We start from the raw sequence: 20,791 nt of genomic DNA, 5'->3' as shown, positions 1-20,791 counted from the left end.
TGTCATCTGTTTCGGTCGTTCGATAGGATGCTATGCTTATTGCAGGTTTGCAGAATTGTGACCATGCAGAGGCTGTCACTGTATATCTACAGTAAGAGAGGATGTAGAAGAGATAGCATTGAACGGTCTTTTGCATGTTTCATCGTCGCGTTTGAAAATGATCCTAATCATCCGGCGGCGCTTAATCTCAACACGTGGTCACTCTCCGTTGAGGCATTGGGGTGGAGATGCAGAAGTACAACATATGTGCATAGAGCTTCGATAAAAGGTATAATTGTAACCACGAACACAGCGCAAAGCAAAGCTCCCGATGCATCGCATGCATCTATTTCTGCTCCACAATAACAGCCTCTGCAAAAAATCAAACGAATGATTAGCTGAATCTCCTGCGGAAAGTCTATCGAGGAAAAGAAAAACCCACTCTTTCGCTCAGCTTTCGGTTTCTCCCTTCCAGCTCTCGAGTGGTCCCTCCTTCTATCCTCTTTGACCTTCCTACTCTCAATCATATCCCTCTTCAACTTCGTAGCATTATGTATACTCTGCGGAACATGTCTCCTATCTTTGATCGACTTGACGCCCTTCTCTGTAGAGTATCGCTCGATAAGTTTTTGTCTATGCTCAATCGCCTGTCTTTCCTTCGTCGATACTGGACCAAGTTTCTGAGATGCATTGGATTTCCATATTCGGACGTTCCCGTCGTCTGATGCTGATAGTACGAAATCTGCTGTTGGTGTATATGTCACGTCGAATACTCTGCAAGAACAACAAGTGCAGATTCCCAAGAACAACAGTCAGCAAACGCTCGTACAGAGAATGATGGTTCAGAAATGGATAATAAGACCACTCCTCACCTCTGCATTCGCTTTGTGTGGTATACATCCCTTGATTTACCGGTCTCACGATTCCATAACCTGACAGTACGGTCGTATGATCCGGAGACGAACTCTTCTCCCGTAGGACCTGGGGATTGAAACCGTTGATCAGTCAAGTCATTCAAGGACAGTGGAAGGACATTCAGACGAAGCAACTCACTCCAATCACATCCCATCACACCACCTACATGACCCTTATATATCTGACTAGGCGAGTTGAGGTTCCTTATATCGAATGTATACAGGTTGTGATCTTCGCTTGCCAGGAGCATCGTCGTCGGTAGGGTTGGGCACCACGATATAGCATTCGACACGAACTGCCCATTACGCATGGTCAATTTCGTCAAAAATCGAAATTTGAAGAGAAGAGTAAAGGAAAGGAAAGACATCTATGGCTCACCTGCATGACAATCCTCCTTTCCGCTTTACCCGTCCTTATATCATACAGACACATCGTTCTATCGTTGCCCACACTCGCCAACACGCTCGTCTCACTCTGATTAAATCTAACCTTATTGACGGTCTCCATCGAACTTCCAAATTGCAGATTACTCAACGGTGCCGATCTCGTCTCATCCCATATCTGCACCGTGTTACTTGCCGTCGCAAAGACCCCATCTGTCCTATGATGATCTATCCCATTAAACCCATTCTTATTCGTCCATACCATCTTAGGTTCCAGCTTTTCCCCCAACTCATCCCGCGCTTTACTATCTATATTCAGACCTCCACCTTCTTCTCCGTCCTCGCCCTCCCCATCGTCATACTCTCCTGCGTCATCTTCATCAAAATTCAGGCCATTTTCACCTATGGCGCCAGTCGAATCCAGTATTTCTTGATTTCCCGAACCGCTAGCGAACTCTGAGCCGCGGAATGAAGATTTCTGACCTGGGGTGAAAGCGGACGATCTCCATAATTTGATATTCCCATCTAATTTCCCAGCAGTGATCATAGATCTTCGGCCGTCGTGTTGTTCGCTGCTCCAGCATATTCCACCGACCAACCCCTTATGTGCGTGGGGTATCTTTAACAAAGGCCGTCGAAGGGTTAAAGAATGAACGATAACTTCCCCATCACCGCCTCCACCAGCAACGATGCCTACTCTCCTAGAGTCTTTACCGAGACAGTAGACACCGTCTTGGTGTCCCCCTAATGCGTCCACGAATGGCTTGGCGAACATCCGATCGATCTTGACCGCTGTCATTGCGCGAGCGTACTCTCGGGGTTTCTGGAAGGGGTGTAAATGAGGTGCGAGATTGCGTTGTAAGGGATGAGGAGCTGTTGAGGAGGAAGGGAGATGATCATCAAGTGATCGTGAGATCATCTTTATTTTCTGTGGAGATAGGTATTGTCAGCTTGTTGTGACGCTTGCACACCAGTTCAAGCTGGACTTACAACCATTGTGAAACCTCAGCTTCCCAGTGATGAGATTCGATTATTCGTGTAGTTTGGCGTTACTCCTGACCAATTCTTGACTCTTCGACTGTACTGATACGAGACGGTGAAGCCGTGTAGATGTTCCTAAAGCCGTGTAGATGTTTCTGGACGGCGAGGCGCTGTTGATTCCTGTATTGATATATATCTTATACACTCAAGACCGTCAGCATAATCGTGTAATCATATCGCAAAAATCTCAGCTTCACCTTGCCGCTTAACTTGCAAATAAAGCAACAATCGGCACGTGGCCGTGGACAGCCAAGACTGACGTGGCATATTTTCAACGCCTGCATCGCTTCGGTCGGAGCTTGTTTGGTTCGGATCATGACATAACCGGCACGTTCACTCGTCACGAGTATGCTATGATGCAGTGTGCTATGGCAACAATGGCATGATGTACTACCGTACTACCAACACGATCGCGATTGACTTCCTTTCTCTTCATCAATTCAAATCTCACAGACCAATGTAGTGTTACAGCACTTATCGACATCAACTCTCTCATACACGTAGATCACGCATCAATACAACCTAGGACAATGGGTGGCGAATCTCATCTTCAACATCATTGGCAAGGCGTCCTATCCTCAGCTCTCGACGCAGTGGGGCACACCCCTCTGATCAAGCTAGACCGGATCGCCAAAGCAGAAGGTCTGAGATGCAATCTGCGTGGGTAGACAGCTTCGCTCTACCCATGTGATTCGAGCAGAAAAGCTGACAACCCCCATTCACAGTGGGAAAATGCGAATTCCTCTCTGCTGGCGGAAGTGTCAAAGACCGGATCGCGAAGGCGCGTATAGCTGTTGAAGGAAGCACAACACGTGTCGCTCAGCTGACGACTATCTACAGAGGATGGTAGAGCATGCCGAGAAGGAGGGTGTCCTGATACCTGGACAAAGTATAGTCATTGAACCCACTAGTGAGCTAGTACTCTCTTTTCCTCCACACAGAAGGTGCGGGTCATGAGCTTACTGTACCGCGTTGCAGGTGGTAATACAGGTACGTGCTCAGCTACCGGTAGAGTCACCAGAAGTATAGCTAAGCAGAGTACCTTTGTAAAGGTATTGGTCTAGCCCTGGCTTGTGCTATCAAGGGGTATCAGTGAGTCAGCTATCGTAAGGCTTCGCACGAGAGGGACAAGCTGATCAGTCTCGTCATTGGCAGATGCATAATCACTCTGCCCGCGAAGATGAGTCTGGAGAAAGAAGTGATGCTACGTGCATTAGGCGCTGAGATCGTACGAACACCGTAAGTCAGCTCGCCCGAGCATGGCGTCGACACTGTAGCTGACACATGATTCGTAGAACGGAAGCAGCGTAAGCATCAGCTACGCGTACTTCTGTCGAAAAAGATGAAGCTGATCTGTCTCATTCACAGCTGGGATAGTCCGGAAAGTCATATTGGTGAGCTCCCTTACAGACGTATATGTAGATTGCTTAGCTCACGCTTCGGCTCTCTAAGGCGTTGCAAGGAAGTTGCAGAAATCGATACCTGGCGGTGTAATCCTTGATCAATACTCGAACCCCAATAATCCTCTTGCTCATTACTATACAACGTACGAGGAGATCATGGTGAGTCATCTGAGCAGGGCTATCTCGAATGCTATGTCAAATGAGGGACTGAGCCAGCAATCGTAGTACGCCTTAAAAACATCGGATTTACCGCGACACGATATCGCTTTACTGGTAGCAGGCACAGGAACAGGTGGGACTATAACAGGCTTGGGAAGGGCCATACGAGACTACGAAACATCTCTGGTCAATGGGGAAGCGTCTTCTCATGCAAGGACTACTATATTGGCTGTAGATCCGGAGGGCTCGATACTGGGCGGTGGCGAACCAGGAAATTATCAGGTGGAGGGTATAGGCTATGTACGCATCAGCTGTGTAGTCCCCCTCAAACTCGAGGTGTAGCTGATGATGAGAGTATTCAGGATTTCTTCCCTGAGGTCCTGGATCCGAATCCGCCTGTGGTAGATAAATGGATAAAGACGAACGATGATGAAGCATTTGCAGCTACCAAGCGATTGATGTGAGTTCAGTAAGCCCTCGTCAATCTGCTAACTGTCGGGCGCTGGGACTACGCAAAGCATTGAAGTACAGTTAGCTGATATTTCGTATATGAATATAGTCGAGAAGAAGGGCTGTTCGTCGGCGGCTCATCGGGCTCAGCATTGTCAGGCACCCTCCGATACCTGCACTCCGCAGACGGAAAATCAATAGCAGAAGATGAAGATGCGAATGTAGTAGTGATCTTGCCTGATGGAGTCCGGAATTACATGTCTAAGCCATGGTTCCTTGAGACTTCGAAACGACCGGTTAAGGAGGACGAAGAGCAGAAAGAGGATATCAAGGACACGATCAAAGGGATACTAGGCAGAGATCTGAACGACGTTAGCAAGGTTTTGCATGATGCGAAACAAGAGGGGAAAGAGCTTGAGAATGGCGAATGAGCGATTGAATGACAATCTCTTCGGATGTTGCTGTAAAGAATGAATGGCATCGTGTATAGATAGACGTGAGTTTGTATACGTTCCATTGTAGATTGTTGAATAGTAGCCTTGTATGTGATCGATGTGATGTATATCTAGTGCATGATCGTGAGGGAGGTTCATCATTTGCTCGAAATTGGACAGCGCTTGATACGACGTGATACATTGCTGATGCTGGAGGTACACAACACAACTGTATAATCGCAGAACAGAGATGGCCCATGAAGTGGTATGAAGTGGTGGGAATATTATGCTGAGGTATATGATGCGATACGAATACGATGATGACATGATACGGTCTGATTCATGAATGACGATCTCACTTTTCCCCAGACTTCTTCTTCTCATCTTCTCCATCTGACGTCTCTTCTTCGTCCTCTTCAGCATCCTCTTCGTCTTCTTCATCATCATCAATACCTAGGGCATCAAAGAACCCCCCTACTTGACTGACGATCTTATCATTCTTGGCCGGCTTTCCATGTTCTGACTCGCTTTCTTCTTCTTCGTCCTCTTCAGTTTCCTCCTCTTCTCCCTCAGAAACAGATTCAGATTCACCTTCACTCCCCGTCGAGATCTCGCGATCTTTCGGCTCCTCCACTTTCTCATCGTCGTATACGGGTATCGAGGAAGTATCATTCTCCAACCATATTCCCTTACCCTCTTTTCCCTTCATTCCGGGTGGATCGAATCCCCATTTGATCTTTCCATCAGCTAACAAGCGCATGACTACGATCAATCAAATATATCATCAGCTTTCCGATCTGTCTGTTACTCTTTACTAGAGCTTTTCGCTCAGCTTATGACGTAGGGAATAGACTCACTTCCATTTGCTGCCCTGTTGATGTCCGGTCTCCCACTTTTCGCGGACACTAGATCACACATATCGTATGTCAGCTTGACGTTCCATGAACCGAAGTTCTTCGGCCAGAAGCCTACTTACAATACCCCCTATCATGCGCTCTACCTTCCATGATCTTCCCTGCGGTCCATCTCTCCTTCTTATCCTCCTCTTCTCGTTTGAGACGCTCCGCTTCAGCAAGCTTTGGATCTCGATACGTCCTCTTCCCTGCATACGGATCGATGTCGCCATCTCCGATCGTATATGGGATCCGGAAGATCGTTTCTAATGGTAGATGCTTGGCGCAGAAGGTTATACATGCCGGCAAAGAAGCGATTTGCGATATTGGTATAGCTACAAAGCCTAGATCAGCACTGGATGTACAAATTACATAGTTCATGATTCGAATCGCATCGCAGGATAAGTGTGAGGATAAAGCGCAACTCACTAGCTGCTAATGCTTGTATTTCTAGGCCGACCAAGGAAGGGCATACTAGCCCTGGACAGTCGACGAATCGGACTTCCTTCTTGGATCCCCAAAATATAGTTTGAAAGTGTTTCGTCTTTTACCACAGTAAAGTCAGTGACTTTAGCTTGAGATCCCTGAACCGAGATCGACCAGTAGGAGATAGCAGACTCACTTTACCTGGAGTCCGACTCGCTTTCACCCGCTGCTCACCTAATAGCGCGTTCAATAAAGACGATTTACCGACATTCGGCTGGCCTATCAGCCCGATCGTGAGTGGTTCTTGAGCTGGGTCTCTAGGTGTGTTGGTGGTCTCATCGTTGGCAAGAGGTATGTCAGGTTCTTTTGTCAATTTTCGGAGGTGGGAAGTAGCGACATCGAAGGGGTACTCTTCTTGTATGAGCGACGACCAATCGACGGATGGCCGCACGATAGGTTTCCATTCCTTCAATTTCTCTGGGTTACTTATTGCCCATTCTGGTGGTTGGAGCAAACGGTCATGGGCGGTTTGGAGGGCTATGATCAGTTCTTCGAGGGAATCCTGCGGTATATCAGATCTATGTCTTGCTTTGCCGCCTAATTTAGTCTAACATTAGTTTGCTCAGATGATGTGATTGAGAAGACATGCCAATTATCTGTCCACTTACCTTCTTTGAGAAGCTCTACATCATACGCTCGTACACTGACCACCTGAACACCTTCTTGTCCCCACCAGCTCCTCACCCAATCACGCCATCCTTCCAGGGCAGCAGGATCTACCAAATCCGATTTCGTTAATATCAGGATAACCTCTTTATGCGACTTCAGATTCTGCAGATACGACCGCAAAGATGGTGGACAATGTAAGAGGGGACATCGAGAGTCGAGGAGTAATAATAAGATATTCGAAGTTTCCGTCACCCTCCATCTGGATAGATTTCAATGCAGCATGCATAAGCTATTACACTTCACTCGGTCTGCGATATGCCTAAGCGAGAATCTAAAGAAGCAAGACAGCTTACAATTGTCTCCATACTTCCAGATTCGTCTCAAACCAAGTTGGTCCCCTAGGCCAGTATTCATCGTCTTCCGCCGAATCAACATAATCACGCATCACCTCGTTCGTATGGGCTAACCATTTCTTAAAGTGTCCTTCTTCGTTCCTTTCCACTTCCTTCTTACTTTGCCCCACTTTGAACTTCGGTCTACTCGGGCACGTCAACCTTCCTTCCACGTCTCGTTCCGTTAGGATCTCCAGCGGGAAGATAGCACTTTCAGGCGATAATGGTCTTTCCAATATATACTCAAACGACAGATCCCTAGTTTTATCGAGATAGTCGGATGATAGGCCGTAAAACCTCGATTTCAGTCGGATGGAGCTTGAATTCGGGTCAACACCACCTGATTTCGAAGGTAATACTTTGACTCTACCGTATTTATCGTTCAGCTGATGTAGTCCAGCAGCGTGATCTTCAGCTGTCAAGTCCCCCCGCTTCAGAGCTCGTTTGTCAAGTAGTTTTTGCCGTTTGTGTTTCCCCGATTGCGGCTTTCGCCAGGGTATATGCGTCATTGACATCGTCAAAATTGCCTTTTCTAGCTCCTCTGCAGTCTGCTGTAGGTGTCGCTGGTGGTACAAGGAGTAGCGACGAGCTTCTTAGCTCGAAGGATATTGATTTGGGACGTACAGCAGAGGCAAATGGGATTTTTGGAGCAAGATAATGGGCGTTGCGATTTATAGACGTCATTCTAGAGCGCGCTCGGATCCGAAAAACCAAAACGACACCAGATCCGGCGGAACCAGATCTCTCTGGTAAGATCGGAACCGCTCTTTGCGCTCCCATTTGCTCTCGATGCATGTCCGCTCTTTGCAGCCCGCAGAGGTTCAAGCTGACTCGTCAACAATGAACGACGGATGTGAACGGAATATCCTGACTGCGAGACCGATTGTTCCGAGGTGAATCCAGTGAGTCTATAAATGCGTTTCATGTCATGTCAAAGTCGTTCCAGAATGTTAAATTAAGATATGGGTATGGCTATGAATGGTATTATACAATAATACTGATGTGAATGCCAATGAAAGTGACGCTCTGCGCATGCTATAATGATGAAGAATCTATGAGATTGTGTATGAGATGAGGAGGAGGGAAGGACTAAAGCATCCTAACGCATTGGTTGTCCACTAACGCGTATCCGTATCTACATGCTGATATCTCGCATTGACCTCGAGAACAGGTAACACCGCCAAGAGCGACATTGGGCAAAGCGGAGCAGCTAGAGTGATGTAGCATCAGCATCTCCTTTGCCTTCTGAAATTCGCGACAAGGACAGGCGACTCACTCGACTCCAGATGAGGTGCTGTTCCTGATTGTTGGGCCGTACAGCCCGTTCATGCAACCGCCACAGGACTCCAAGTCCGCTTGAGTGTCAACGCACTGTGAATCGAACGTCAGTCCTGAATGTACATAATCTTATGAGGGACCGTCGGCTCACCTCGAAAGCCTCTGGATCTCGGCCGACGACGCAGCCAGTAAGCCCTGAAGGGCAGTATTGGTGTTTGGTGCTTTCTGCTAATCTTCGTCGTTCCCTCAATTGTCGTCTGGCGATCTGGGTGGGCTCGATCACTGCTTGTTCATAGACATATAGACCATGACCCGCGAGACCGGCTTGACAGTTGGCAGAACCGACCTGAGTCAACTCTTCCGTACACATGCAGAAATAACCGAAACTGTATCGAGTTATGCCAGCGTACTTGAAGGTACAGCTAGAGAAACAAGCTTCTATTGAGCCCGGAAACGTCGATCGAGTGGTTCCGCCGGTCTGCGTCTCTTCCGTACACCCTTGGAAGCTGAAGGGTGTATCGTCAAGCCATACCTGATCGGTACAGACCATCAGCAATTGTGTCAACGCAAACGAATCGGCGCAGTGGAACTCACCGAAGCTTGGTCGGATGCGCAAGATCCCCCAGTATTTTGCGATTCCTCGTAAATGCTTGGGTCTCCTGATGCGCTCCCGCATGTACAGCTTCCGTCCACATTGCTATAGAAGGCATAAGGGATCGACGAGGAAGAGCAATATGCCTAAGAGCTATGATCAGTATTCCTCATCAGGCAGATTGTAGTACCCTTTGATCACTCACGATACAGCCACTGACATCCGTACCCGTGGTGGCATCCGATCCAGCGGGGATGTTCGCTGGATCTACACACCCGACATATGCGGTAGCTCGAACTGATCGGGCTGCCAAAGCGGCGGTCAGAATTAGAGGTACGATCATTCTTCCATTTCTTTATCTTTGCGTATACGTATATGCCTTTCTACGCGCGTTGTTGATGAGCACGAAAATCGACAGTGATTATAATAATAAGGTACGATCAAAAACAATTAATTATGGGATCATGGGACAAATTGTGTGTGTGTCTCGGTCTATCTTGTTAATTATATATCTTACCATTCTTTTCACTAACAATAAGGTATATCACAATTCCCAACAGAAAAACTTCATCAAATCCGCCAACCGAAGGATATTGCATGTTCCAAGTTTGTCCGAAGTGAGACCAACCGGAAAAGTGAGAAAGATCTATCGGTCTATTGTGCAGAACGCCACCGACTGACGTATTCGCATTGTCTTCTCTCCAGGTTAAGGAGGTTTATTGTCTCGCTGGCCCCTCTCACTGCAGCTGTCCTATCTTCTCGCTCGTCCTTCCTGTGGTGCATGCTGGACCCCGTCCGTCTCCGTGGGCGTATGCGTAATTGTTGGCGTCACAAGCATAAACTACAAAGGCTGCATTTTAGGCATAAACAAGCGTCAAAAAGAGAAGAAGAGAAGAAAAGAGAAGAAGAGAAAAAGCCATAAAATGACATAAGTAACGTAATTGCCAAGAACAATGAGAAATTCTTCTCTACAACGCATCAGCACTGGAACGAAACCAAAAACAGGACGAAATGGATTGCGATTCTTCCGAGAACGATCTGATCATCTTTGCACTGACCGAGAATACAAGACATCGTCATACTTCTTCCTGATTCTGCGCGTGGAATCGTTCATGCTCAAGATGGTAGTGAAGGAGAGGGGTTAAAGCTATCACGTTTCTCGACTAGTCGTTCCTCTCAAAGTCTGCTTAAAGAATTACTCCGTCTTTTCCCATCGCGCAATTAAAGGGAGATCTGAGAATGAGTCAGGGCGTACACTCGTTGCGTTGCGAGCTTACTGGCAGTGTCAAAGCCGAATCAGTGAGAATGACATCAAACGATTGATTTATAAATGCGTCCGCTTCTGAGCGATGCACCCGGAAGAAGAGCGAGAGCAATTACCTGTTCTGAAGCAATCGGTGACTATATCGGCCGTGGGACATGTCTCACTTGTACTGCACTCGTAAAGCATTGTTGAGGTCCGAACCGAAGCAGATAGAGAAGAAATAACAAAAGAGAGCAGACAAAAGACAACCATTTTCGGCTTGGGATTTAGAGTTAATTGCCTTTTGTTCAATTTTGATCGCCCTGAAGATCCGGGACATTCGGCAACGAGGCACCGGACCAAAGGACTGGAAGGATGACCTAGGAATTTCCGGTAATGCAGCTCGGCGCTTAATTAGGCATGAACAAGACAATACAATTGAGAGCAAGCTACTATTCCGAGACTTTGGGACTGGTTGATGCCTTGTCTCTCTCCATGGCTTCGGTAAGGACCCACTTCAGAATTACATCCGGCCTTCTTTATCGTATACACGATCGGACATGCATCACTTAAGGCAGGTCACTTAAGGCAGGCAATGTATCTTGGTAACGATACCGCGGCCGATCGATTGCGTCTTCGGTCGTCGGTTTGAACCGAATGTCTCCGAATAATTTCGTACACCTTTTCATGTCGACAGTTTCGCCATTACTGTATCGACTACTTGTTACGCACTACGAGCGGAAGACAATCTCAAGTCTAGGCGTGGTCGAATGTATACATGACTATGTGTCCAAGACCATGCCAAGATCCGATCCTTAGCGTGACTTCGACAAGCCAAAATGTATGAATGTAGTCTTTCAGACGGCACATTCTTAGCTTCTCACACTAAAGTAGTTCCGATCAGACTAGATCAAATCATCATTGGGCTGAACCATATCTTACAAGCACAGCGCCAACTTTGATCATCTACAATCTGCTACACCGAGGGAAATGCGTAGCGTGCATCTATCGCTGATATACATACAGGGGGGTCATCTAGACCGGATCCGATCTATGAGAAGCGAGATCAAGTAGATAGGTAAACAAAGCAGTCCCGCCAAAATGATCCTAATCAGACACGCCGCGTATTTTATTCTAACCCTCAGCCGCTCGCTAGGGATCACAGCTAAGATCTCTAGAGGTATAGTGACCAAATTAAGAGGAGACAGAAGATCAGGTCCAGCTGTCAGATCATGCAAACCGTTATCCCAGCCTGGAAAATCTCTTGAACTCCCTCTTGGACCTTGCTCCGCATCAGACACTTCAGTGTGGTCGCTGCGGTAGGGTAGCCATGCGTAATGATTAACAGCGCAACAGAACGCCTCTCTAGCTTGTCGCGCTACCACAACCCCATATTCTTTTTCCCAATCATCGCCTTCCTTGATAGCGCCTTTCCATCTTTTGGCGGCTTCTTCGTCCCATCGCTCGAGGGGTATCATTATGGCTCTAGCAGCCGATAATACGATGGAGAATATCAGGAGTACTGAAAGGGTGACGAAGATAGCTAGACGAGCTGGGAATGGAGATATCCCATCTTCTACGGGTTCCGCAATGCTTCGAAGCGATCCTCTCGCAGGATTGTCGATGTATCGCTCGATGAGAGTCCGATTGCTGGAGTCTGCAATGGCAGATAGCGAAAGGGGGAATTGGTAGAACCCTCTGAAGATATCTCCATTCATAGACCAACTGAAAAGCACGAGCAGCCCGAGTACTAAGGGCATAATCAACCCGGCTGACCTGATAGTCCGGCTCAATATCCTGCGGAGGAGAATCGAAAGTGGTAGAAGCGGTTTGACGAGGATCGGCAATGATGGCGCAGCTGGTAGAATGAGGGCGAACGTGAGTGTGGGAATAGAAAGGAGGACTAGGTTGTAGGAGATGGGTAGGTATGAAGGGAATAGGGCGAAGAGTGCTGCCAGGTGAACGGGTAAGAGGAGGATTCGTCGAGTTGCGGAGGTAGAATATTGAAAGGACTGTTTCGGCGTTGCGTGTACTTCAGCTCTTGACATTTGTGAAAACAGAGGTGTGAGCACTTACATGGATGAGATTGCCGCCTGCCCAGATGATCCACCATACTTCCCTCGAGCTGAGTCGGGTACCGCGATCATCATCTTCAATATTGAAAGGAGATATCCGGCCTCCAGGAGATAGCGCTATGCTCAGACTCAGCCCGTATAGAACCAGGAATGATGCCAGATGCAAGGCGTGAAGTCGTCTACATCGATGAATCATCAGCTGCCGCTAGCTTCGGTCTCACAGATCAGTTGACATGAGAGGCTTACGCAGGGGTAACAATTGGTCCAACCTTGCCAATCCATCTGCTATCCTCCCTGTGTGGGGACATCAACCCTTTCGACCAAGTGTGGTCTATGACATGACGGACTGTAGGATGCGATAAGAAAGGCGAGGAAGGGCTGATGCGATAAGGAGGAAGCAACAGGTCGATAGCTTATTACAATTTACCTGTGTGAGCTATCGATTGTAAGCTCGAAGAATGGTATAAGACACGTACCACTCAGGAATTCATCGCTCCCTTGCACTCTCCACTTTATCCAAAAGATCTGCTGCAGCCTCTTGTTTTCATGCGCAAGATCGTCGATCCCGCTGTCACTCTGGACGTCATGCTCGTACCCGCATACACAATCTAACAGATCCTCGATCTTATCGTTCAAGATCTCTCTCAAACGCCTTCCGACTTCTGTTTCAGCCAATCTAGCTCTGATCGAGGCATGTACAGTGCGTCTATGTGGATCCAAGAGGTGAAGGGCGTATATGTAGATTGCCAGAGTTGCTTGTTTGCACTGCACAGCTGGTGGATGATCATCGGAGGAAGAAGCTTTGAGGTGAGATATCAAGCGATTCGCCTCGTCATACAGGGTCCAGCTGAGATATGTGTCTGCGGTCGGTTTAGCTGAGGGAAGACGACTTGGACCTGCCTCTGCGTGCTGTCCGGACAAGAGCGGTGTGCGCTCAGAGACAGGCATCTCCGCCAGGGGACCAGATTTCAGAAGTGCTCATGTGCGATGGATGAAAGAGAGGAACAAGACTGTTTCTCGGATTCGGTCACCAAATGTGACCTGACTATGGAAATGACAAGTGGACGCTGCGAGTGGAGGCCCCCTGCTTTCTTGGAAAGAGATACTTCCCTTATGTACAGATTGTCTCGCTTCACATTCAACAAGTCAAAGCTTGCAACTGCCAGACTGACTGATCTGAACGTAATGTGACTCGAGCGCATGGCCAATCTTTCCGAGAAAGCTTCAGCCGCATGTGTGGTTGTCTCAACTTTCCTGAGGTTTCCACCTGGTTGACCGTTGCTGCCGCATGGCTCCACCTCACATATCAAAACGAAAGGCGCATGGAAATCTGTGATAATGCTATGCATCAAAGTATACACTGCTCCCTAGAACCCATCAGAACAACCTATCCAGTTTATTCCTTTAGAACTTGGCGAAACCCTTGGCGGCCTTGTTCTTGGATACTCGGAGAACGTTGAATCGGACGGTTTTGGAGAGAGGTCGACATTGTCCTGCGATTGAAGCATGACCATCAGTATATGCTTGTTGTCGTGATACGTGGTGTAGGCGAAACGGGTAAAGAGTTTTGAAAGTAGGATCACGGTCACTCCACTCACCAACGGTAACTTGGTCACCTTGTTCAACTCGGAAAGCGGGGGAACAGTGGGCGGCAAGGTTCTTATGTCTTTTCTCGTATCGTCGGTACTTGGGGATGAAGTGCAGATATTCTCGTCGGATGATGATGGTGTTGGTCATCTTGGTAGAGTGGACGGTACCGGTCAAAATTCTTCCTCTGATGGAGACGTCACCGGTGAAAGGGCACTTCTTGTCAATGTAAGTACCGTTGATGGCCTCTGCGACAGGGGACAAAAGAGAAAAGACAGACAGAGTCAGCGCAGTGTTCTGTGAGCATGAAAAGAGCAGGGGAATGTCCAATGAAGTATACTAGTGAGGAGCGCAAGGATATCATGTCTTCATAGCAGAGTGTGCGCAGAAACACAACACTGCAGAAAAAAACGACAGCACGACACCACGCAACTCACCAGTAGGGGTCTTGAATCCGAGACCGACATCCTTGTACCATCTCTTGGTCTTAGCGTTGACCCTCTTTCCACCTATATAGTTTCAACCCAATTGTGCCAGATCCATCCATCATAATTAACGAAAAATCCATTATCGATAATCACCCAGATTCCATCAGATCCATTGAAGAGTTGAAAGTGAGAGTTCCAGGACGGTGAGAGCGACATTCGAAAGCGATTGAGGTCGAGAGAGAAAGAGCAGCGAGTGAGAAAAACGAAAAGTCAGCATTTCATCTCTCATTTCAACGATTCCAGTTTGACTCCTCCATTTCTAGTCCTATTTCGATGCTTGGAAGACTACAACGCACCTCTGGATTTGGCGTTTTGGAAGATGGGTTGCTTTTGGAAGGCACTTTGGGTTTGTTCGGCCATTTTGGATGTTTTGAGGGATGATGCATAGAAGAGATGTCATCTACATAGGTATGTATAACGTATTAAAGAGGTTCACCTGCAACAAAGAGATTGTCAAGACGAAGACGTCAAAGACGAAGGCAATAACGGAATCAAATCAGATAATCCCGGGTCAAAGCACCGTGTGGCGTTCCGAGATACCTATAAGCTAAACGCCGATGCGCGCGATTTCAGCAAGGAAACAGCTATATCACACATCATCTTCGAATACACCCATGGTTTCATCGCTTTCTTCCATTCCTTAAATGCCGCTTCCGTTCCTCTTTCCATCAACCCACCTACTGAAAAAACTATCGGTCTAAAGGGTAATGCAGCGGTCGCATTAGCAGTTGCTAGCGGAATATTGTCGCGCTTCGCTTGCGCCATACTGTCGAGATGCAGGTCCGCGAAGTGTCGGGCAATGTCGGCAGGTGCCGCGGTGTCGGGTAGCGGGTCGACCAGGTGCTCATATGAGTAGCGAGCAGAGGTTGATCCTAGGGAGACCACCGTGACATCTAAGTCCACATTGGCTATTCCTGTCCTGGCGGAGCCAATAAGGCGGATGTCGTGGAATCGGTTGAAGCTCCCATACATCCGAGGTGAAATCTGCACCTGAGCATTCGGTAAAGCTCTAAAGGCGGCAGCTATGGCGTCTTGCACGCCGTTGTGTCGGTAGGTCAGAGTCCCACGTCCGGTGCCGCAGCATTCAAAATGTAATACATCGGTGCGTCGGCGGCAGGTCCTACATGACTCGCCAACTCCGGAGGTGAGCGTGCGGATCTGCAAAGCAATCGACACGCAAGCATTGCTGAGTTTGAGGGCTGGGGAGTACGGGATGATTCCCAACCACATCCGTCCCACGGGGGAAGCAGCTTCACTGACCAAAGCTTGCTCTATCGGCGGTAAACTATTCAATAGGGCTGCGTGTCGTTCAGCAAATATTTCTTGGCACCTATCATGCTGAGACTTTGAATCTCGAACGGCCTCGACTCCCGGTAGAATCGGGGCCAGGACTTCAGAGGCAGAATCGCTGGCAGCCGCGTAGGCATGAGGAGCACATTCCTGGTAGGAGAGGATACCCAGGCCACCCATCCGAATTGGTAGCGATGACAATTGTTCATCAAGTGGTTTTTCCCCATCCCCAATGGGGCGGGGCTGACGTGCACCAACGAGGTGTCGCACTGCAGCCATGAGAGCTGAGTCAAAAGCCTCCCACGATTCAAGTATATCATCGGAGGGGCAGGTCCTCAAGAGGTGGCGGTACCGTTGTTGATAACACTTGCTGATAAGGAGCTGCGCATCCTGGTGGTCCAGCATTTGGGTGCGCCGGAGAGTGGCGTGTAGATGATCAGCTTTGTCGAGGAGAAAGTTTTTCCTGACATCGGCAGGGCCCAAACAGGTACCCAAAGCCTTCAGGCCGTCGGTATCGATTTCCTCAAAGGAGTACAATGTGCTCTTGTTAGGATTGATTAATATGGGAGCATTGCAGTCTTTGAAGAAGTCAATGGCACGGTCACGAACGCTTCCGTCCGGCCCGATGATGTAAATATCATCAAGATAGGCCAAGATTTGGTATCGCGGACCAAGGGCGGCTTGGAGGGATTCGAGGATCGGGCGGATCGCGACAGAGAACAGGAAAGCGCTCAGGGGATCGCCTTGCCTAACCCCCTGCGATGACAGGAGGACTTCCACATCATCAGGGCCTGTTCGGACGAACAGTTCAGAGGGGTCATTGTATGCCCACATGACCGCATGGAAAAGATCAGGTGCAAACTCTGCCAAGCTCTTCGCGACTTGTTCTCGGTCGATAGTGTTGAAAGCATTCATAAAGTCAAGGATGGCTATGTGGGTGAAGTTACCTTCTACCCGACCGGCGAGGCACAATTCAATGGCTCGAGTGACAGGTTCCACCCCACCTCTGGTGCCGACGCCGAACTGAAACGGTGCCAGCATGTCCTTATCGAAACGGCGTTGGAGTATAATCTTAGCACACAGTCTATAGATCAGGTCACCCACTGCGATGGGGCGTACGCCACCATCTTTCTTCTCCAGAGGGACCAGACGCGATGCGCAGAGGTATTTCCGCCCCGGGGCTTCACCCTTCTCGATGAGATGTGTAAGATGGAGGATGAAGTCACAGAAGAGATCAGAACGCATTGCGGTTTTGAGGAGTGGAACGGTCCAACCAGATGCACCCGGTGAGGTGTCATAGTGGAACGACCGGAAGGCCAAGTCGAGGTCCCCTCTGGAAGGAGGATCGAATCGTTGTTTCCGAGGCAAAGCGACAACCCGGAATGGGTCAGCAGGTCCAGATGGATGTTTGGCGGACAGCTGTTCCAGCACCTCAGGGGTTGGAGTGGCCACTGTAGCTTCGCCATCTAAAACTCTCGCGGCGGAAGATAAACGGCCGGAACGGATCAGCTTGGTGACAGTCTCCCCAGTGGAAGCTGGTTGTGGGGTTGGAGGAACGCATCGGCCCCACTCGACATTGGGGTGAGCATGGAGCTTGACTTTTGCCGAATTAGCATCTACCATCAATCCCTGCGCTAGTGCAACCTTGGGAATGGATAGGACGTCAAGTAAGGTGTCATCTGACGGATTATCGATGAAGGCTCTTGCCGAACGTTCCGCAGCAAGTATAAATGAGCCTACAACCGAAATTGGGACCGGCTTGTAAGTAGTAGGCAACACTAAGAGATGTCGGATCGGGTCTTCAGGGGGTCCGAGGGAGGACCGTAGAGTGTCCGTCGGGATACTTTCATCGCTCATCGGTTGCAAGCTATGAGTGACTGGACGTTGCACCCTGAGCGGGCAGTAGAGGGCACGGTGTATACCCATGCCTTGTTTATCAGCGATGGGCCTACCACAATCACACGCCAACAAGTCGTACGGTTCAACCTCACTCGCCGAGAAGGTGTGATCACCGTGGTATAATCGGAAATGGACCAGGACGCACGTGTGGCGTAGTCCATTATTGCACAGGTGGCAGATACCGGGATACGCAGTGGCTTTTTGCGTGACCGGAAAGCGGGAGATATTCCTGCCCGGCTTGTTATTTCTCTGGCACGCCAGAAGGTGACGGTGTAGCGATGGGCCACCGTTTACGAGCTTCTCACAGACTGGGCAAAGCGCCAGGCCTGACGCTCGGGCATGCTCCTCGGTGAACTGAGAATGCTTATGGGAGGTACGAAGGTGGGAGAGGAGGTTATGGTAGCCCTTCTTGTGACAAATAGGGCAATCCTGAGTTGGACGAGCAGGCGCAGCAGGCTCAACAGGGTTCGCTGCCTCGTCTCGTGGCCTAGCCACTAGGTCACAGGGAGACTCCGAGGAGCAGGAGGTGCCGAGGCGGTGACTGGCTATGCCTCTGCCCGCCATGAAAACTTGACCACCATCGCATATATCCCATTCAGGAAAATCCCGGATCTCATCAGGTGTGAAACGGTGAAACCCATGGCAGCTCCGGATATGGTTGAGAACGTGTTTACGTGGGAGACCGCAAACAGGGCAGTCTCGCTCAGTAGCATCATCCTCCCTTCGAGCAGATGCAACGACAGCAGGATCATTCGCATCACCGGAAGAGGCTGGTGGTGGAGGTGGAGTGCCAGCCTCGATAGCGGCATGTAGAGTAAGCGGAGGATCGGCAGGGCTTGAGTCCGCGATGGGAATAGACAAGTCGGCCACCTCCGGTAGAGCAGGTGGAGGTGAGTTCGGTGAAGAGGGGGAGGGCGATGTATCATCGTGGCCTCGTCGCGAATTGGTGCCACATGGAGACTCAATCGTACAGCCTACACGGTTCTTGTGAGAGCTCAATCCCTGGCTGCTGGCGAAGGGACGGCCTGAGGCACACCCATACAGACCATGCTCCGCTAGAGTAGCAGAAGACAGTTGGTCGTTCCGATGAGATGTCCTAATATGATCGGAAAAAGATTTGGGCACCTCATTACATAAAGGGCATACGGTGGCGGTCATGTTGCGTCGAATTTCACCAACCCTTAAACGCCTGGCCGATGCGGCGTCCTCCCCCTTCTTCTTCCTCTCACTCCGCTTACGCTCGACGGCGAGCGCTTGTACACGGCGTTCCTCTCTTGCCGATTCGACCATGTTCTGATACCGATCTTGTATAGCGGTCCGAACTACGCGCTCGGATTCGTCAGCATCGTATATGATCGCTGGTGATGACGTGTCAGGAGACCCCACAAGGGGATCCGCGACGGGCCCCAAGAACGGTGATGGCGGGGCAGGCGCTGGTGATTGTGCTGGTGGGGGAGAAGGCGGAAGTGCGGGGGGTGGGGGAGTTGCAGGAGAAGGTGGGGACGCGGAAGACTCATCCATTAGCTGCTGCGCTGAGATGGCCTCATCCAACAGCGTCCGTAGGGTATCGCAATCGACTATGGATTCGACCAGGCGATCCGCTTCCTCCTGTATTGTCCGAGGAGGAGGTGCGTCATCCACAGGCAGTGTAGTAGTCTCATTACCAACATCCTCGCACTCAGGGTTTATAATGATCTCCGGAGGGGGTGTCGGACGATCAAGTGGGTATACTTTTCGGGTACTCTCCACAGAGCACATCGCATCGCACCATCCCGGTGGAGCGAAGTCCCCGAGGCCGACCAGCGGTTTGCCGCAAGGGCAGAATGGGACCGATGATCCAAAATGATACGGCTGCCAGGCAGCTTGGTGAGGATGTACATCTTGACAGTGGTAGGGAAGGGCGGAATATTCACAATTGCAAGCGACACATAGACCTGATCTAGGCATGTGAGTTCAGTGGAGGTGTTATAAAGACAGAAACACGTCACAGGGGTATAGTTGACAGACTTGAAGTGTATTAGTGAAGACTGTCTGTAGTCTAATCGGATCCAAATTTCTGATATTAACGAGGTTGTGTGTTTACAGTGGATTGTAATGCGACACCTATAATGTGTTGCTTACTCTGGATAAGAGATGTGTCCGGTGATCCGGCTCGGCAAGCTACTGTGGCGAGAACCGGGTGCGGGGTGTATGCGGTCACGTAGGGGTATGGACCGAGGGTCGATGGTAGGTAGAGGAGCTTCAAGGCTGCCGGCTTGGGATCTAGCAGCAGGTTGAATTGATGATTGGGAGGGTATCTTAGCCTTACGCCTCTCCTTAGCCCAGAGTCGGGTCTCCAACTGGTTGTATTGGCGACTAATGATTGTTTGTATATTTCGGCGACCTCTATGGGTTTTTTTTTCTCTTCTTCTCTTTCTGTTCAGGGTCGGCCTCGCGGGGCTCCTTCTCGCTCGTGATATTTCGGATAGGCGTGGAAGACAAGGGAATCCTCTCGCTCAAAGCTTGTTGGCCTGGCGTGGACGACAGATTTCCTCTCTCGCTCAAATCTGAGATGACCGGCGTGCTCCACTCACGTGCCTGCGGACAACTCCGCTTCTTCTCGCTCGCAGTTCCTAGAATAGGCGTGGACAACGGGTGAACCCTCTCGCTCAGAGCTTGTTGGCTCGGCGTGAATGACAGATTCTCCCTCTCGCTCAAATCTAGGACACTCGGCGTGTTTGACAGAAGCTGGGAATGTACGTTGGGCTCGGAAGTGTAGGATCGATGCGGGGACGATGATGATCGAGGGATTGGTAACTCTGGGGATCTGGGGGGTATGGGTGATCGGTTGCGTATGCGATAGGGTGAACGCTGGTAGTCAGGGATATACCTGTCAATAGGCTGTCGGCGAGCTCCGCCGCGTCGGCTTGGCTTGGATTTGTGCTTGTTGTGCATAGGTAGGTGGATTCCCTCAAAAAACCTATACAGGTCAAGAGGGCGTGAAAAGTCACGCTCACTCCCGCCCGTCTTCGTGTTTTGAGGGATGGAAGAAAAGTACTGGATAACGTTGAAGACAGATATGTTGATCACGACGGATGGTAGGACCGAGCAAGCCAGTCACACGCAGGAGCAAGAATTGTCGAATTGCAAGGGATCCCACCATAGGGGCAATCCACACTGTGCAAAATCTCTAAAACCAAAGTCATGCGTCGGAAT

The 20,791-nt window shown here is 49.5% G+C and overlaps 9 protein-coding genes across 9 annotated transcripts; 1 reads left to right on the top strand and 8 right to left on the bottom strand.

The window, feature by feature from the left end:
* Positions 1–325: 325 nt before the first annotated feature.
* On the bottom strand, positions 326–2,196 carry I303_107718 (uncharacterized protein; the record flags this gene model as incomplete). The annotated part of the gene is made up of 5 exons (XM_018410987.1): positions 326–351; positions 422–753; positions 852–960; positions 1,033–1,189; positions 1,273–2,196. 5 exons carry the CDS (start codon positions 2,194–2,196, stop codon positions 326–328), a joined length of 1,548 nt encoding a protein of 515 aa, XP_018259655.1.
* A 652-nt stretch (positions 2,197–2,848) lies between these two features.
* Positions 2,849–4,761, top strand: I303_107717 (cystathionine beta-synthase; the record flags this gene model as incomplete). Its single annotated transcript, XM_065969648.1, has 12 exons — positions 2,849–2,978; positions 3,044–3,099; positions 3,159–3,228; positions 3,297–3,308; positions 3,371–3,410; positions 3,474–3,557; positions 3,614–3,625; positions 3,687–3,712; positions 3,771–3,880; positions 3,947–4,180; positions 4,243–4,340; positions 4,440–4,761. 12 exons carry the CDS (start codon positions 2,849–2,851, stop codon positions 4,759–4,761), a joined length of 1,194 nt encoding a protein of 397 aa, XP_065825720.1.
* Positions 4,762–5,119: 358 nt separating this feature from the next.
* Positions 5,120–7,659, bottom strand: I303_107716 (uncharacterized protein; the record flags this gene model as incomplete). Its single annotated transcript, XM_018410985.1, has 7 exons — positions 5,120–5,526; positions 5,622–5,669; positions 5,741–5,992; positions 6,087–6,201; positions 6,280–6,680; positions 6,752–7,011; positions 7,106–7,659. 7 exons carry the CDS (start codon positions 7,657–7,659, stop codon positions 5,120–5,122), a joined length of 2,037 nt encoding a protein of 678 aa, XP_018259653.1.
* Positions 7,660–8,233: 574 nt separating this feature from the next.
* On the bottom strand, positions 8,234–9,357 carry I303_107715 (uncharacterized protein; the record flags this gene model as incomplete). Its single annotated transcript, XM_018410984.1, has 5 exons — positions 8,234–8,354; positions 8,421–8,515; positions 8,574–8,954; positions 9,017–9,160; positions 9,220–9,357. 5 exons carry the CDS (start codon positions 9,355–9,357, stop codon positions 8,234–8,236), a joined length of 879 nt encoding a protein of 292 aa, XP_018259652.1.
* A 1,931-nt stretch (positions 9,358–11,288) lies between these two features.
* I303_107714 (uncharacterized protein) lies at positions 11,289–13,280 on the bottom strand (the record flags this gene model as incomplete). Its single annotated transcript, XM_018410983.1, has 4 exons — positions 11,289–12,269; positions 12,334–12,511; positions 12,579–12,744; positions 12,809–13,280. 4 exons carry the CDS (start codon positions 13,278–13,280, stop codon positions 11,289–11,291), a joined length of 1,797 nt encoding a protein of 598 aa, XP_018259651.1.
* Positions 13,281–13,736: 456 nt separating this feature from the next.
* Positions 13,737–14,767, bottom strand: I303_107713 (40S ribosomal protein uS17; the record flags this gene model as incomplete). The annotated part of the gene is made up of 4 exons (XM_018410982.1): positions 13,737–13,825; positions 13,931–14,167; positions 14,357–14,428; positions 14,704–14,767. The coding sequence occupies 4 exons, from the start codon at positions 14,765–14,767 to the stop codon at positions 13,737–13,739; spliced, it is 462 nt and encodes a 153-aa protein (XP_018259650.1).
* A 180-nt stretch (positions 14,768–14,947) lies between these two features.
* Positions 14,948–15,877, bottom strand: I303_107712 (uncharacterized protein; the record flags this gene model as incomplete). Its single annotated transcript, XM_065969647.1, has 1 exon — positions 14,948–15,877. One exon carries the CDS (start codon positions 15,875–15,877, stop codon positions 14,948–14,950), a length of 930 nt encoding a protein of 309 aa, XP_065825719.1.
* A 749-nt stretch (positions 15,878–16,626) lies between these two features.
* Positions 16,627–19,543, bottom strand: I303_107711 (uncharacterized protein; the record flags this gene model as incomplete). Its single annotated transcript, XM_065969646.1, has 2 exons — positions 16,627–16,647; positions 16,802–19,543. 2 exons carry the CDS (start codon positions 19,541–19,543, stop codon positions 16,627–16,629), a joined length of 2,763 nt encoding a protein of 920 aa, XP_065825718.1.
* Positions 19,544–19,981: 438 nt separating this feature from the next.
* On the bottom strand, positions 19,982–20,530 carry I303_107710 (uncharacterized protein; the record flags this gene model as incomplete). Its single annotated transcript, XM_018410981.1, has 1 exon — positions 19,982–20,530. The coding sequence occupies one exon, from the start codon at positions 20,528–20,530 to the stop codon at positions 19,982–19,984; it is 549 nt and encodes a 182-aa protein (XP_018259649.1).
* Positions 20,531–20,791: the final 261 nt, after the last annotated feature.

The sequence above is a fragment of the Kwoniella dejecticola genome, chromosome 10, assembly GCF_000512565.2.
Source record: "Kwoniella dejecticola CBS 10117 chromosome 10, complete sequence".
In the NCBI taxonomy this organism is placed as follows: domain Eukaryota; kingdom Fungi; phylum Basidiomycota; class Tremellomycetes; order Tremellales; family Cryptococcaceae; genus Kwoniella; species Kwoniella dejecticola.
This window is presented reverse-complemented; position numbering and strand designations above follow the sequence as displayed.